The 16,832-nt window shown below is 48.1% G+C and overlaps 1 protein-coding gene across 1 annotated transcript in view; it reads right to left on the bottom strand.

Moving 5' to 3' along the window:
- The window catches only part of LOC308072316 (pinopsin-like), a 47,672-nt gene extending 31,634 nt beyond the window's left edge, over positions 1-16,038 (bottom strand). The window contains 1 exon segment of the mRNA XM_080408976.1: positions 15,025-16,038. Coding sequence (XP_080265102.1) covers positions 15,025-15,324 — 300 coding nt within the window. The 5' untranslated portion in view covers positions 15,325-16,038.
- Between the last annotated feature and the right edge of the window lie 794 nt (positions 16,039-16,832).

Below are 16,832 nucleotides of genomic sequence, written 5' to 3'. Positions count from 1 at the left end.
TACCAAGTACTTTATAAATTTCCTCTTAATGTGCAAATGAAATCTTTTATGACACTTGTCTGATTTAAAAGAAAAAAAAAAAGTGGTATTTGCCACTAGGCAAATAAAGTTGTTAATCAAAATATTTCTATTAGTGAGAAGTGAATATTTCACTCAGAGACACCCACAGGCATCAGTAGCTCAGATTTATTCGCAAACACCTCAGGCAGAAAGCTCACATTTATCTTCTTGTATTGTATTTCATGGAGTTGATACGAATTCTGTATGACATCTTCCTTGCGTTCGGATTTTTTCGAAAGTCTGCCACAGCTTGGTGTAAAACTTTACAGAATGCTCAGGCTGTGTGATAAAGTAGAAGCAGCTGGGTTGGGGCACATGCATATGGGGATGGAGGTGACAGAGTTACATTTTGCATCGTGTGTGCTTGGTTTTTAGGCTCCTGAGAAGAGGCAGAGAAAGGCATCGGCAGCTGGCTGCCAGCGTCCTTTATCCCCACACAAAATCCCAGTTTCTTTGTGCCTTCCTGAGACCCTCCTGCCCGCCCTCCCATGCCAGGAGACACCCAGGCGGGTGGTGGGTGATGGCTTGCGAGTGGTGCCCCTTGAGGAAAACCAAAGCTCCTTTTTTTTTTTTTTTCCCCCCATTGATTTCTATTGATTTTAGCAAAGGCAACCCAAGAACCCTTTCCTCTTCCTTCAGATAGGGTCAGAGAAGACAAATGCTTTCTGGATGTTTTCCAGATAAAAATCAGCCTGGTCGGAGGCTGGCCATGAGAGTAGGGCTCTGGAGGTGCTTCATGCCTGATAACCTTTAGGAGAGCTCAGTCCCAGGGCAGCTGGTATGATGCCTGGGCTCCAAATCTCTTTCTGAATATCCTGAAGCAGCATGAGATGCAACTAACGGGGGGGAGCTGCTTTGTGCCGCTGGGTTGAACACTGACGCCAAGCCAGTGGGGTACTTCTGGTGGTGCATGTTCTAGCAGCGCTGTGCGCCCTTCTCAAGCAAAACTGTATTATGTATTACTCTCTTTACTTCTAAATATTTTATCCTTTCCTAAAAAAAGAAAAGCTTGCAGTTCTCAGACTGATGTTGCCAGGGAATGGCTTCACAAGTAAGCAAGGAAAGGTTTTAATTTCCTTGCCAGCAGTAGGAAATTATTATTTTCATCCTATGAGGCCAAAAAGTTTGAATATCCTCCCACTTCTGTAATTCTCCTTGAAGCATTTTTGCTTTCAATTACGAGGCTCCCCGGTCAATGAAGGAAACCTGAGCCCTTGATATTAATATTCAAGTCGCATGGCAGAAAACTTCTGCAGAACTAAAACTCAGCAACCTTGAAATTTATTTTTTTTAAAATCATTAGGAATTTTTTTCCCTAATGATTTCCAAATAAATAGAAAATCATTGAAATTTTGAAATCTTTGAAATCATTAGGAGATGATGACTTATATATACCACACAGATCCAGGGCTGCACCCAGACTTGCCACCAGATCACCTCCTGTGCATGGACAAAAGCAAAGAGCTGTGTGATGCTGATGAGTGGTGCTGTGGGCTTTTAGTTTGATTTTTGTCCTGATAACTTCCAGGGAAAGTCAGAGCACAAACCTGACCCAGGTAGCTTGTCTGGAGTCGCTGGCCTGGGGAGGTTGGGACGTCAGCCCAGGTTGGTTCTGGCTCGGGGCTGAGCAGCGCTGCTGCTGCGGCAGTTCAGCACAGGGTTACCCTGGCAGTGCACCGAGCTGCTGTAGAGTGTGCTTCCCTTCTGGTTGGGTCAAAAATCTAAACCTCAATCTGCTGTGCGAGAAATAAAAATAATAATAATAATAAAAAAATTCTCACTATTTCCGTAGGTTTTGGTACAGAAAAAAGCCACAGAAAATGTGCTTTTATAGCTTTATGTTTTCTTTGCTGGAAACTGAGTCTGTTTCTCCTAAAAATGATCTTTTCAGTTTTCTAAAATGTATGATGTCTCTGTATCACTCATTCCATATGTTGCACATGTGTTCCAGTGTACCGAGTTAGCAGGATTGGGGGGTTCATCTCCAGCCTAGCTGGACGCCCCGGTCACATCTTGCTCTTCCAGTGGTGTTTTCACATGCTTCCCGTAGGTGTTCATTTTTACATGCAAAAAGAACAAAAAGGTCAGGAATAGCTGGGAATCTCTGCAGACACCTGCCATACCCACCTAAGGTCCTGATGACCACGTTTCTCCTGGGCTCTGTTCAGCGCCCGGTCCCCGCCAGGGGCAGGCGGTGAGGGCTGGCGTTGGGAACCATCGCTGAGCGGTGGAGAGGCAGTTTCCCGGTGGGCTGGAGTCACATTCCATGGCAATTAGGTGAGCAGAGGGAAGGTTAATTGTACTGGGAATGTTACTGTGCATTCGTTTTGCCTGTAAGCTGTCCTTTTTGTCTGAGAACTTACTGCAACAGTCTTCACTGTGCCATTTCCAGCTAAAACTCAACTGAAACCTGATCACAAAGATGCCCAGCGCTGGGGCCAATGAAGTATTTGATCTCTTACATTATATAGGCGTTTCTATATGAGCTGGTGGAATATATACTCTCCTAATGCAGCCCATTACTTCAGGGGTTGCTGGATGCAGCAGAAATTTGCTCTGCCTGTTTGCCTCTGCCTGGGGTGTTATAAACCATGACGTGCCTGTGCTGTGTTTAACTTCTGCTGTTAGACAGGATCCATGGCAGAGATGGCTGTAGACGCAGGAGGACAGTCCCTGTGCTGAGATCTATCACTTAATAGCTAAGTAACTTCATGTTCTCTACTCTAGAGAAGCAGCTAGGAATAGTGATTCAGTCTGCAGAAGTGATTATTAATCACTTGGTGGTTGGTTGTTCTTTTTTTGTCCATTGACCGTAATGGGAAACTTACACATCCATCTTCCTAGCGTAGGAGCAGAAATGCTCACAAGTACAGTGTTTGTGTAGTGTGGCACTGGGTGCCACGGACAGGGTAGGGCATGGATGAGAGACTAATGCAGCAAACAATAAGAACAGGTTTAAATAGAGGTCACTGTGGACACAGCAAATTCCTGGCTGATATTGCTGACGCACACTGTGCAGAAATAATGGAGTCATCACATTGCTAGGAAAGTAAAATATGCGTTTTCAGCAATGGATATGGAAATGGCTCAGTAACATCCAGGAGTGGAGAGCACAGCTGAGTATACCCGTGGCTGCTCGGGAAGTTTAGTCACCAAGCTCTCACTCATTCCTGCATCCCCAGGATGATCTGAGGACCTCAGCTGAGTGACTGACTATGTTTTCTCTTGCTTTTTATGAAACCACCACAGTATTTAGGGCTTGGAGAGGTGACGAGGACACTCACAGGACTAGGAGGATGATCCTTGTGAAAAGTTGCATTAAAGGGAGATGGGGGCTTGGGGAGGAAGCAGTTAACCAGACTGGGTATGTGATGGCCTCAGTGCACCAGCTGAGGCCCCTGGCTTGTGTGAGCAAAGCTGCCAGGTGGCACAGACCCCTCTGAGCTGTGGCAGCGGCTGCACTACCTTCGGACGTCGCTGCCTGTTCAGCAAGAAATAGTGCCTGAGAGCTACAAAATCAGATATACCCAGTTATACTCTGCCCTGGTGAATTAATAGCTGCAGTTACTTGAATACATACTAGAGAACCAGACTATAACGTTATCAAGTTGCAATTAAATTGCCTTGCCTGGACATTAAAGGTCAATCCAATTTCTTCTAAGGTGGATGGGAGACTTCCTGATGGTCCCTGCACATCACTTTATGCCCTACTTTTACAAAGTGATAAACGGAGGTAGTGGGTTTGCACTGGATATGTTGAATGCTTCAGGGGAACCTCTGAAGTGCTCCTGTGCTGTCTGTTCTTGGTTGATGCTCATAACTTGGGTCAGGAGATCTATGGATATGCACATTAATATAGCTGTGTATTGCTTGGAAAGAGCTATGAGGTGCTTAACATGGCATCAGGTGTATCCTGTGCACAAAGCAGGCTCCCAGGGGAGTCTGGCATGTGGGGACAGGAGGTCCAGAGTCCATGAGAGCTCTTGGCATGAGAGCAGCCTAACTCTGCAAGCATGGGCAGAAGAAGAAATGGAGGCCCAGCAGAAAGCTTCAAACAGTAACTCAACCAACTTACAGAGGAAAGAAGTAAGCCTTGGAAGCTATTGCTGGGGCTTAATGAGAATGTCCTTGAAGGTCTGAAACAGCGGGCAGTGATATGGTAGCTGGTTTAACAGTAGCTTATGGTTTCTCCAAATAATAAAAAAAGTTTTGCTTGGAGAGGAAGTACTGTTGTTTAACAAGAAAAATAAATGGCTGATGCTACCATCCAGTAATGTTGCAAGATCAAGATAGTTATATAGATCAAGTTCCTTATTTTTAAGGCATTTTTTTTCTATCCCTTTTAACAGCTGAGTCTTTGAATTATGCTTAAAAGCTTCTCACTGCAATCATAAAAGATAGAAACATTACCCATATTCACAATGAAAATATTTTCATATAATCTTAGATTCAGAGCTTAGGCTTTCTTAAATTCCCATGCATCCAGTGACTTGTCATGCAAACAAGAGTGAGAAAAGCAAGTTGCCAAGTTTGTGTTGTATTTCCATTTTAACGCTCATCCATGAGAGGAGTGCTTTGCTCCTGGCAGACCTTGTGCTTTTACTCAACAAAACAGATTTTACATCAGCGTAACAGCCTTGAACCCAGCAAGTCAAACTGCAGCACAGCCCAGGGAGAGGTCGGGGAGAGCAAAGCTGGAGACAGGACTTAAAATTTGACTTGAGGCAAAAAGCAGCAACAGTGCTGGTTTGTCACTTGGAAACGTCTACCTCCCTGATTTCCCAGTGTGCTGCTTACCTGGTCTAGATCCAGTAAAGTAACAAATCACGAGGCTTAGCAACATCATTGTCCTGATGGCAAAAACCCAAATTCCTTCACCTGAGTCAATGACAAACTTTTTCTAGTGCCCCTTGTGCAACACCAACCAAGAAAGGTCCCAGCTGGTTGGGCTTGTTGGGGTCCAGGTCTTTCCTATGTGCAAGAGGGCAATTACTAAGCCCCTCTGAGATTTATATACTTATATTTCTGCATGCTGGTTCCTTGGGGGTGTGTAATTCCTTGTAGAAGCTGTGACATGGAAGAGGTTTCTCAGTCCTCTGAAAGTCACAAAAAAGCAGAGCCTCGCCGCTCTGCCTGGGGTGAGACTGGGAGGCTCCTCTGGCTCCTGCTGCAGCCCGAGCAAAGCTGTGCTAGTGGTGGGGAGCAGAGATGGAAAGTGATTTAAAATAGTTGGTATTAGATTCAGGAGCAAAAAATGGAATTATTCTCCAGGTTGGGAAACCTTCCCCAGGAGTTCCAGGAAGGAAGTGAGCGTCTCTGCAGGTGGCAGGTGGAGGGCTGCAGACTCTCGCAGTAGCAGTTGCACGTTTCTTCCATGACCACAGCATTCTTGGCACTTGGTTTCTTGCCTAAGTGTAATTTTTATGGATAATGGAACACCTTATGCACAAGGAGGAATAAAACATCTGTAAGATATTGCTTTTGCCTCAAAGTGCTAATTAATTTCAACCGGAATTCCATCCATTTTTTATTTTGCAAAAGAGATGTAGCCTGAGGGAGCTGAGCCCCGTGTTTGCATTTGCTTGGGAGGTGCTCTGCTCTCCCGGCTCCAGGTTTCCAGTCTCACCTACGCTGCCCCTGTGCCAGCTTCTTCCCCAAGCAGAGATTCCAGAGGGAACGTCGATGAATTACGCAGCTGGAAGATGGCACCCTGTCTTCCAAGGGCATGAGAAAAAGCAAAGAAATCTTCAACCAGATGAACCCATTTTTTTATTACTGAAGTTTGATAATAGTTTGTGCAAGTGATCTATTTTTCCAGCCAAACATTGATTTTTCCGCCTCCCTTGCCTTTTTCCTATGCTGTTTTACCTTTTGCTCCCTCAGTTACTGAGGCACAGCTTGGGCTGACCCGAGCATCTCATCCCTTCTGGGATGCTGTTGAGACTGCCACCTCACTTGGCTGGGCTACAGGGGAAGGGAGCCGGGTGACAAATGTTATGACCATTCATGATGTGCAGAATATCTTGTGCTCCTGAATCCCACTAATACTTATGCATCAAATAGTATTTAAAACCACATAACTTCGACCCTAAATGCAGTGGACTATATGCATCTTGTATTTTTTATATATACATATATGTAACAATATATAACAGTATATAATTATATATTATATACAATATATAACGATATATAATTCCTTATATTAAACGCATGTACTTTAATGAGTTTGGTTTACATCAGAATATCCCCAGTTTGCCCGTTTGTACGGAGGGGATGCTGACAGCTCCCTTATGGTGGGTCCAGAGAAAATTTTTGACCCTGGGGCTGTGCTTTTGGTGCTGCCCAGCTCTAAGAATTGGGTGATTTGTCTCCACAAATCATCTTTTTTCCAGTAAATGAAGGCTGTGGAAAAATCTCCTGTGGTAAGTGTATTAACAAGGATGATACTATGGAAATTTGCTCAAAAGCACTTAAAGCTAGCTGTAACCAGAAGAAGGTGGTCTCGGGCTGTATGCTGTTGGAAGGGGATCACACAGCCCCTGCAGGGACCTTCACGGTGCAGGCAGAAGGATCTGGCCCCACCGTTACAGAGCACTTTCTGGAAGCTGTGGTTTCCAGTATTAATGCAGACCTCTGGCAAAGCTTATAGGGAGGCAAGAGGGGAGAGAGAGAAGAAATCCATTTCCAGCTGCTGTGCCGAGGTCTTTCACCTCTGCTATAGTAATTTTTTCTCATCTCTGAGGGGGTTTGGAGGGTCCCAGATGAGTAATAGTAAGGGCCTGTGCTGTGCAAGGCAGAGTGCTCTGTGGCTGGGACGTGCCCGCAAAGTTCTCACAGCATCACCTGATTTCAGATTAAAATGTAAATCTAAATTCAGGTCCTCACTGGCTTTTGTAAACACAGAGGTCTCCATAACTGTCAGGAGAGGCCTTGTCATCCTATAAAAGGGGTTCATTATTCATTTTAAATATCAGAATATTAAAACAGTTCCTCGTGGTTGATGTTTGCAAAAGCGTGTGTACAAGCGCAGGCGCAGTGCAGTGCTGCTGGGAGGTTTCTGGGCTCTATGTGTGGCCTCGTCCTTCTCATACTGAGCGTTCTGTAACACAGCGGGTGTGTTTCTAGGCGGTGGGGCTGTGTAAAGCAGAAAATATTTACAGTTTGAAGGAAGCATGTCCTTTGAAGTTATTAATCTGCATACCACATCTATCAGTGAGAATAAATATTAAAATACTTCAGCACTACTTATGTTGGCACTGGTTTGGTTCCCCTCCTTCTGCATCTTTCTTTGATGCTTTGTATCAGCAACGACTGCGGTGAGAGCATGTTCTTCTCATTGAGAGTGGAGGTTTTCTCAAACACTATATGATTTCTAGATATAAAATCAGCTATTAGCAGAATAGGAGACTCAGGATATGTCTGAGACCCAAGACTGTCTGGAGTGTCCTTGGGGTGTCCAGGTGGGCAGGGTCAGTCCTGGCATGCAGCAAAGCCCAGACCTGGTGGCTGCTGCCAGCCATGAGGAAGGGTGACCTGGTCCAGGGGAGCAGGAGACCTTGTGCTGGTCTTCCAAAGAGCACAGGCAATAGTTGCGCTCCAAGATGGGTGTGTTTTAAAAGCAAATTAATGGAATTAATTGTACTGACTACTGCAGTACAGTACCAGTGGTGCTTTGATTTGTCTGCAATAACAGCCAAGTATATCTGTGTAGCAGCTCTGTGCTGATGTGCACTCTCAAGTGGGACCTTTGCAATTGCAGACTGTCTCAAATAAGACTCTTGGGCTCCTCTGTGTGGAGTATTTTCAGTGCTAAACTTCTCCTAGGGAAAAGGGAGCCCTCTCTGTGAATCCAGAGAGCTGGCAACGTAAGTACCAGGACCCTCAGGTTTGGTATTTGATCCTTTGGGGGTGAAACCTGGCTGCTGGCATGGAAAACCCACGGTGTTTGGGGTAGAGCTGCATTGGCTCGAAATGGCTCTGTGCTCTGGGTTAGTGGTCTGCTCTCCTTTCAGTCCCCTGTGGATCTACTCGTAGTTGTCTGAGCTCGAGGAGCAAGTGGGAGCCCCTTTGGGTGCAGCTCGCTGTCAGGGCAGGGGAGTCAGTCGTGGTTCTCCTGTAAGGGCGAGCGAGTGGGGCTTGCTCCCCAACTAGAATTTTTGTGATATTTTTCTCTGCTAGCACTAGGAGAGCTGTCATTAGACTGAGGATTGATGGGTGAGGGTGCTCTCCCAAGGCAGCTGCTCAGCAAGGGCTGCGGCGAGGGGGCTTCTGTGGAGGGCAATAGGTGGGGTTTGCTTGCTGAGCATCCTCATTAATTTTTGGTTCGCCTAGTGATAAAATGCCTTCATCCTGGGCGCAGGTCTCTCCCTTCTCTTTCCCACAGCGTGCTGTCCCTGCAGGTGAGGTGGTCACAGGGTGAAACCCAGGGCAGCGATGAAGCAGAGAACAGGATGGGCAGGAACGCTGCCTGGTAGGGTAGCACAGCAAGGGATGGGAGCCTGGGCTGGCCCTGCAGCCCCGTGGTACGCAAAAGAGTGTCACAAATTGCCAGTGGAGGAGGAAAGCGTGGTTTCTGGGGCTGGTGGGTGCCTGCTGTGGGAAGGAGAGTGCAGCTCAGCCCGCGGGACACGGCTGCTCCCTGCTGTCCTGCTGCCTGGAACTGCTCTGCAAAACGGCTTCCCCAGCTGCAAATGGCTCAACGCTTGGCTTGGGAGTTTGCAAAGCAGTATTTGAGTTAGAGGAGGAGAAAGAAAAAAAAAAAAAAAAAAAGGTATTCACAGGTGCTTTGTTTTCAACTAGAAAAAATCCTTGGGGTGTTAATCAGGTAAGTGACTGCTGTTGGACAAATCTCCATGGTGCACATATGCAGTGGCAGAGCACAAGGTATCTTCCCTCCAGCTCTTTGGGGACGCTGAGGACAGTGGCTGTGCCCTCCTTCAGAGCAAATCCCACAGGGAATCACAGTGCCCAGGGGTGGAAGTGTTACCCCTTGTTTCAGAGCCACTATGTGGCCTGTGGCCCTTGTTCTATGTTTCATGTTCACGTAAACATCTGATATTCCAGTGCCTGCAGTTATTGCTGCTGATGGAACAGTTGCTCCAGCTCTGAGAAGGAGCACTTACTGCAGGGGGACCTGCAGCAGAGATGAACCAAGTGTGGGCAGCATTAATAATGAACCAAGTACCAGCAGCTCTAATGAGCACAGCTCCTGCTACTGTTCGAGTGGGGACATGTAAAGGCATCCCAGAGTTATGTTTTCACTGGGCTTGAAATCAAATGAAGCAAAGGAAACCAACTCCTTAGTTATTTTCTGCACGGGTGGGATTTTTGTCGTTTCTGAAGGCGATTGCTCTCTTCCATCACCACGGCTGCACCGTTACTGCAGGCTCCTCTGGGTTCAGCTGTCTTAAGACTGATTTCTCTTATCTGGCATCTGAAGTGTTTCAGTGCTTAAGCTTTAATGATTCCTGCCTTTGGGAATGTGTCTCATGCCCAGTTCAGTCTCATTTTGTTCTGGGTAAGCACTGCAACAGCGTTAATAATTGTCTAGATAAATGCTTGAGGACCAGTGTAATTACCCTTTCCCCCTCTTTGCCAGTGGGAGGGAATTGCTGGAAAACAGTGCTGTTTTCCCCCAGTTTCCTCTGCCCCAGCTGTATGAAACTATTTCCCTAACATTAGAAACTGTTGGACTTGCTAATTGACATAATGAAATTAATATGTAACACATCAAATGCCTTGCTGAATATTTTTTTTTCCCTTTCTGGAACACTTCAGGAACCAAGGGGGCAGAAGGCTGACGGAAAGCATGCCTAGATGCTGCCTTTTCCTGCCTTGCCTGTGGTTGCTGCCAGAGTGAGGGGGCTCAGAGGGGCCTGCAGTGGGTGGTGAGGACCGTGCAAGCCTGGACATGCTTTCCGAGCCCACATGTGGGTATTTCCACCGCACAGTCCTTGACGTGCCTTTGGTCCACGTAGCCAGTGTGTCTGGGAGGTACAGGGGGAGGCAAGCCCCTCCTGGGCTCTGCCCGCTCGCCCTCCCCGTGCTGGTGGGCCAGCCTGCACCTTGGCATGGGTGCTCATGGTTTGGGCATGGATTTGCCTTGGGCTACTGCCTCTGGGTCCCTGGCTGGTGTGCAAGTGCCAGCTGGAGAACTGGAGGTGGGGCTGCAACCCTGCCGGAGAACCTGACCGCTGGCAGGCTTTGCTGCTTCACTGTGCTTCTCCTTTTCTCCCCGTGAGGAAGGATGCTCTGGCAGGGGGGGACAGGAAGGGGAGCAGCAAGCCTGGAAACTGGTCGGATTTGAAGGCTGAGGTGAAAGATCTGCTAAACCTCCCTTAAGCCTCGGAGCTTTGTGTCACTGCACTTAGGGTGGGTTTACACTGGTGTAACTCAGCCGGGGACAGGAGTCTGCATGGAAGAGCCGAGTATTGAGCCCATGCACTAACCTACTAGGATGAACGCTGGCAGGACTTCGGGGTCATTTGTCAAGGAGATGACAGAAGAGTAGCCTTCTGTCAGTGACTTAAGGGAAAAAAAACAACCACACTGTAATGCAGTGACATAAAAGCTGGAATCAATTATATTTGCATTCTGACAATTCATGTAAGGGGACTTTGCCAAGCTTGTCAAAGACTCTAAATAATGACTTTCTAATCCCTGTGCTCAAAAAATGATTTATCTGTTTCCAGTGAGCATTTTTAAGGTTTCACGTGCTGACTACAGCTATTCTGAAACCTGGTAGCAGAATGGTTGTCTCCTGCAAGTTCCATGGATGCAATACGGGAATCGCTGCCTGTGTGTCGCTTTCAGCGAGTTGGTTAGTTCCACCGGGGCACTTGGGCTGCAGACCATGTTTGACGAGATGGTTTCACCAAGCAGGTACGTACTTGCCATCTTTACACCCCATGCCTCGGGTTGTGCGCACTGCTGAAACATGGGCATGGCCATAAAGACCTCTTGCTTCTTCAGGACACCCAGGAGCTCAGGGTGAACCTGGTGCTGGCTATCAAGTATCTGCTAGAAGAAGTCCCCAACTATCATTTTTGGGAGAGGGTGGATTGTTTGCATCACTGAAGTTGTCTCTGAGAGTCTTGTCCATGCACACCCTTTCTGTTGGCTAGAACGGTTTTGAAGCAGCAATGTGACAGACACGACTGAGCTTTTCAAACCAGCCGTGGGGCTTTACATGGAGGATGCATCCAGCTTTCCTGCGCTGCCCAGCCTCGTGTCCCAGAGGGTTTTCCCAGCTGCAAGCAGCTGCCTTTGTGCTTCACCCTGAGCACTGGAATGGGTTAGCCCGATGCCCGCTAACCCTGCTTGGGCTGCTAGGACCTCCTAGGGCACTGGGCTAGGCGAAATAAGAAGCAGTTGTTGGATTTGCTTTTCCGCTTCTTGCAGCTTGCTCAGCCTGGTTGCTGGCGGTCTCCCAGGCTCTGTTTCACTTCTGTCACTCTTAATTTCTAAGTCGATCTGAGCTGAGGGATTACAGCTTCCCTGCTGTGGCACGTAGTATGGATGAGATCATGTGTACTCATCTGAAAATACGTACTGAGCTATAGGGGAAATAATAACGTGCTCTTGAGACTCTGCTAACAAAGCTAAGGAAATTACAAACCATCCTTGCTCTTCGCAGCAGACCCCAGTCGGCAGGTTTCTGCTAGGAGCTCCCTTTTGAGAATGGGACTGGCCATGGGAGGCAATGCCAGCTCTTGCCCTCCCACTGAGGCGCTGCTGTGACATCCCCCATGCAGAACCTCAGGACAGAGATGTAAACCCTTGCACCCCACTGTCTGCCTCTGCACTGCATCGTGCTTTTGCAGCACATCAGCCTCCCCCCGGGTAAAGCAGCAGCCTTTGCTTTCACCGGGGTCCTGCGCAGTGCTTCACAGGGGAGGTATGAAATCGGTATCCAGGCAGATAGACTTCTCAGAAAGGAGATAATTAAAAGGAAAGTTCAATGTTTTTGGAAACCTAACCCCCCCTCATTTTCTAATGGTTGTTTTCAGTAGTCAGATTAGTTGCCAACAGCGCACTGCATATGTTCAGGCTCCTTTGGTACCCATTTGAATGGCTCAGAGCGAACCCTTTCCTCTGGCCATTGCCTTCCAGCCTGAAATGAGACCTGGGGGCAAAAATGGATCTTCTCTTAGTGATGATAGTTTTCTTCAGGTGTAAGGAAACTGAGCTTGAAGGAAGGCGGTAGGATCTGCCATCTGCTTGCAAGCAGCACAGGAGAACATAAGAGCCTGGCCAGATTTCCAAGATTGTAGGCATCCCTGCATATGTCCTGTGATGACAATCATGTCAGAAACCAGAACATGAAAATGCAAATGTCAAGCTAAAGGACATATTTTTTCATGCCTGGCTGAAAGCAAACACCCCAATCTCCTGCCACGATCCTGCGAGTGGTGCAGACAGCCTCAGTGATGGGCAGCTGTTCACAGCAGGAGTTGAAAGCGCGATAAAAGGCTTGCAGAGTATTGCCTATAACCGGGGATCTTCTAAAGCACCAATGTGTGTTGTTCAAATCCTTAAATATTTAGCTTGCGTATGGAGCTTATTTTGTTCAGTCTTTTTTCCTCCCTCTTACACACACCAGGGATTTTGCTGCTTCTGCCCCTTGCTGCCATGGGGAAGGCTGAGCGGCCGGTGAAGCCAGTGTCAGCAATGGGGCTTGGTGCCCTGCACATCCCCTCCCTCCCACCTTCCCCTGGCTCTCCCAGCTTCCCAAATGAGCCCAGGCAGATCTGGCAGTACCAGCTGTTTTTTTACTCTCCCTCTTCATGGAAAATCTCCCTTCATGCAAGGATAACTGATCCAGACGGAGGTATGTGGCCAGTGAATCAGGTATGACGATTGTGGGAGAGGCTGAGCCTCAGAGCCAGCTCTTCTCCCATGTGCTGGGGCTTCAGGAGCCCTGTCTCGCAGGGTTGTGCAGAAATATAACACATTGCGCACACAGACTTTGCACAGACTGCAGAAAAATGGCTCTTCCTCTTCTGAGAATAGTTTTTGTATTATTTTCCTCTGTTTTGAGGTCCCTGCAGGACCAGATAGCCCAGGAAAGGCAGCTCCTGACTAGTCACCCCAGCCCAGCCTCACAGGGGCTGTAACAGCCCCTGCCACCACCCTGACCCTTTCCATGCCACTGTGGTCACTGGAGGAGCAGTTTGTATCACTGAAGGGACCCTATCACTCGCTACGCCTGCAGAGGGCTGTGCTAAAGCCGCTGAGTCCTGCTGCTGCCTGAACTGGTGGCACGCTGATGCTCACCCTGACGAGGGTGTCCAAAGCTGTCCTGGAGATGGGTAGCTCTCCTGAGCCTAAAATTCACTTTTCATGTGATGGATGCATCGGTGGGAAGAGTATTTAACATGAAAACATCCACCCCTCATTGCTCCCACCTAGGTGCAGCCCCAGCAGAAATGAAGGCTCTGTCTGCCCTGGAGAGGACAGAGCCGAGAGAGCTTGTCTGAGCTGCAGGGACCACTCCAACGTGTTGGGCACCACAACCTTCCTGCAGGGGACAACGGTCCCACCAGGTCCTCTTGCTTTTCTTGCCCATGGAGGAGCTTCGGGGAGGAAGAGCCTCTCTTGGAGGCACTACCTGCTCCAGCCTCAGCTGCTGTGAACGACTCGCAACAAGTAGCACCTCTAAACCAGTATTTGCAGTTTCAAGAGGTGGAAAAACTGGAGCCAGCCCACACCTGCACTCAGGGGACAGGTCCATGGTGGTGCAGGAGCAGCTGCCATTCCCAGTGAAGGATGACCAAAGAGGACTGAGCTCGCTATCATGGGGAAACAAAGGTAAGGAGGCAATGGGCTGGAAAAGCGTGGGGATTAACTCGCACATCTCCACTGATTTCATTTAATACTGCCCAAAGTCCCTGAGCAATAATAAGCTTAAGTTAAATGTTTACATCTGCAAACATGGCTCATAGAGTGATGTTCATTGAATTCCCCCTTATCTTTTGGGTGCTCGCTGCATGAGCTGGGACAAAGCCAGACCTTGCAGCGCTGATGGAGGTTGTGCCCAGCCTGGGATGGGCTCCTGGGGTGCAGGCACCAAGTGTGGAGCTGTGTGGGGCGGTGAACACTGCTTTGTGCTGGGGGAGAGCAGGTGGCCCAGCCTGAGCTGCCTGCTCCTTGCCTGCCTGCGGGCTGGTCCCAGACAGAGGGGTACCATGCTCACGGGTCCTCTCCAGCATCACCCTGCCATGAGCAGGCACCAGTGGTGCATCACTCCCTGGGACCCATGGCTAAATGCAGATGCTCTTCACAACAGAACAAAACCATTTCCCTGCATCAGCATTTCCAGCTGCCTGATGGGGTTCAGTACTAAACGTTGCTTCTAACAGGGCTAACCCATCCAGTGCAAACAGCCCTTATCTTGGGAATAAAAGCTCATGGTAGTTTATGTTAGGGGAATAAAAGCTCATGGCTTTGTTTTGCATGCAAAGAATAATGTTTTGTGTGCAAAGGATAAGCTTCATGCCACAGGACTGCCTTACAGTTTGTATTTGCTAAATTCCTCCTTTTCTCTTTGCCTGGATCCTGCCAGCATCTAGATTATGTATGATTTTTTTAGCACTTTTTTTGCAGGGTTTGCTTTTAGGCTTTCAGAGAAGAAGCACTGATCTTCGGAAATCACAGCCCCCACACTCTCCACTGATTGTACAGCCTCAGAACCTGCAGGGGATGCTCTCCTCTCCATAGGCTTGCTGCAGATTTAAATCCCAGGAGCAACTTCATCAAGGTAGGTAAATCCTTCCTAGTTTTAATTAGGGGTAATTGGGAGTATCTTGAGTAGTCTGGCAAACTTCTTTCATCTGTGAAGCTGTCATAGGGACTTTCAGCTGTTCACACTTGAGCGTGACTTTCAAAGCCCTTGTAGACTGGAGCCTGTCACCAAGAAAGTCCCAGAAGAACCAGTTTCCAAGGGCTGGAAGTACACCTGACAGCAGAGAAGTTACAAAAGTGGAAAATGGTGGTCACTGGTTTCTGCAGCTTCCCATATGAATAAATAATGACCAAAGGGATTACAAGGCAAAAGATGAAGAGACATACAATGCTGAATGTGCTGTTAGCATCCTTTGAATGCCAGTTCACAGAGCGCGTTGTCCCTGGTCCTTCTGGCCCATTGCTGCTCCAGCCAAAAAGCGGGAGCAGGGAGCAGCACAAGGAGCACATCCAGGACAGGGCGATGCCTGTCCGTGCTTTCCTGTAGTCTGCAGTATCAGCCTCTGTTGTTCCCGTCATGGGACTTTAACCTTCATAAGAAAGTACAGGTGAGCAACGTGATGTCTGTATCAAACCAGACGCTTGTATTGGCAGAAATGTCTGAATCAAGGCTTTGATCTATCTCCCGAAGCCATGTCAGGCTGCAGGTGGGACTGATGGCAGTGGCTTTGGAAACCCTGGGGGCAAGGACTGGGTGCTAGAGGTGTCCCCCTAAGAGCGAGGGGTGCTGAGAGCCTGACCTCACTCACCAAAAGCCAGGGAGTGTTTAAACAAATTTCCAGCCCAAACAAGTCTGTTATGAAAGCTGATTAATAATTAAGCACATCTGTCCGCATGAGTACATATAGCTGTGTGTATGACCTGCAGCAAAATCCTGGTTTCTCTATCAGATTTGGTGTCTGGTGCACCCGTAAGAATTAAGGATTAAAGATTAATAGCTGTATTTGTCCAGAGCTCTGGGCTTATCCAGCTTCACAGGCTTTCTTAAACATCACTGCTTCTGCTTGAAATTATGACACTGGCTCTTTGCTTCCTGAGATTCACGCTTTCTCCCAGATGCCTTTTTTATCTTCCTTCCCACCATGAAAGATGTGGGAGGAACAATAAATGGCCATCGCCATCCTCTGATCTCTTCACACAACCTTTGCCACCACTTTCCATGGACATATTAAGATGTTAAAACACACACGCAGATAGTGAAGAAAGCAGGAAAAAACTACCCTGTCCTTCCCTCTCCCCAGACATCATGGTCTCCAGGTCCTTCTTGGATGTTTTCATGGAGCTATATGAGTGCTGGAGACTGGCACCAACCCCTGGCCCTGTGCTGTGCTGGACCTCGGGAACATGGCATTGTCACACAGGTATGTGAGCAGGGGCAGACACTGCAGAGGAGCAAAGTGACTTTAGTTATGAAATTTTGGGGTTTGAACCGAAAAACCAGTTCTGTGAAAGTGGGAAGAGGGTGTGTGTCACTGGAGGGACCTGCTTAAATAAAGTTCCTGGTAAGAGCCAGGAGAGATTCCCCTGCAGAGCATCTGGAATTCCCAAGGAAATTGGAAAGTCAAAGTAGAGATCTGCGTTCCGTGCTGTTTGAGGGAGCATGAGGAACGCAGGAGCTTTGCTGCTCAGGTTTAAAATCTAACTTGATTCCAAGGGCAAGAATTGCAGCTGATTCAAGCAACACATCTCTTATCTGAAGCATGAAGACATCTGTAACAGCTAGCAAAAATCCAAACGCTCTTCGCAGGGAAGGCACCTCTCCTGAGATGGGGGAGATGCAAGGTGCCCCCCTGCCAGCTCGGAAGTGCAGGCTGAACCCCTCCTGGGGAAGCGCAGCCCCCCAGGTGGTTCACAAGGATTTAATGCTGTGCCCTAACAAAGAAATGTGGATTCAAACCATGTCAGGAAGCCTGGTGTGCCATCGCGTGCCCTGGCGTGCCTCAGCGTGGCTGTGCTGGGTGCCTGCAGCTCCTGAGCCCTCCCAGAGACACTTAGGGGTCTCCTGCAACTGGGGTGCTGCCAGCAGA

The sequence above is a fragment of the Falco punctatus genome (genome assembly GCF_963210335.1).
Source record: "Falco punctatus genome assembly, chromosome: 13".
NCBI classification, from domain to species: Eukaryota; Metazoa; Chordata; class Aves; order Falconiformes; family Falconidae; genus Falco; species Falco punctatus.
Note: the sequence above shows the minus strand (reverse complement) of the source record. Positions and strands in the feature narration are given on the sequence as shown.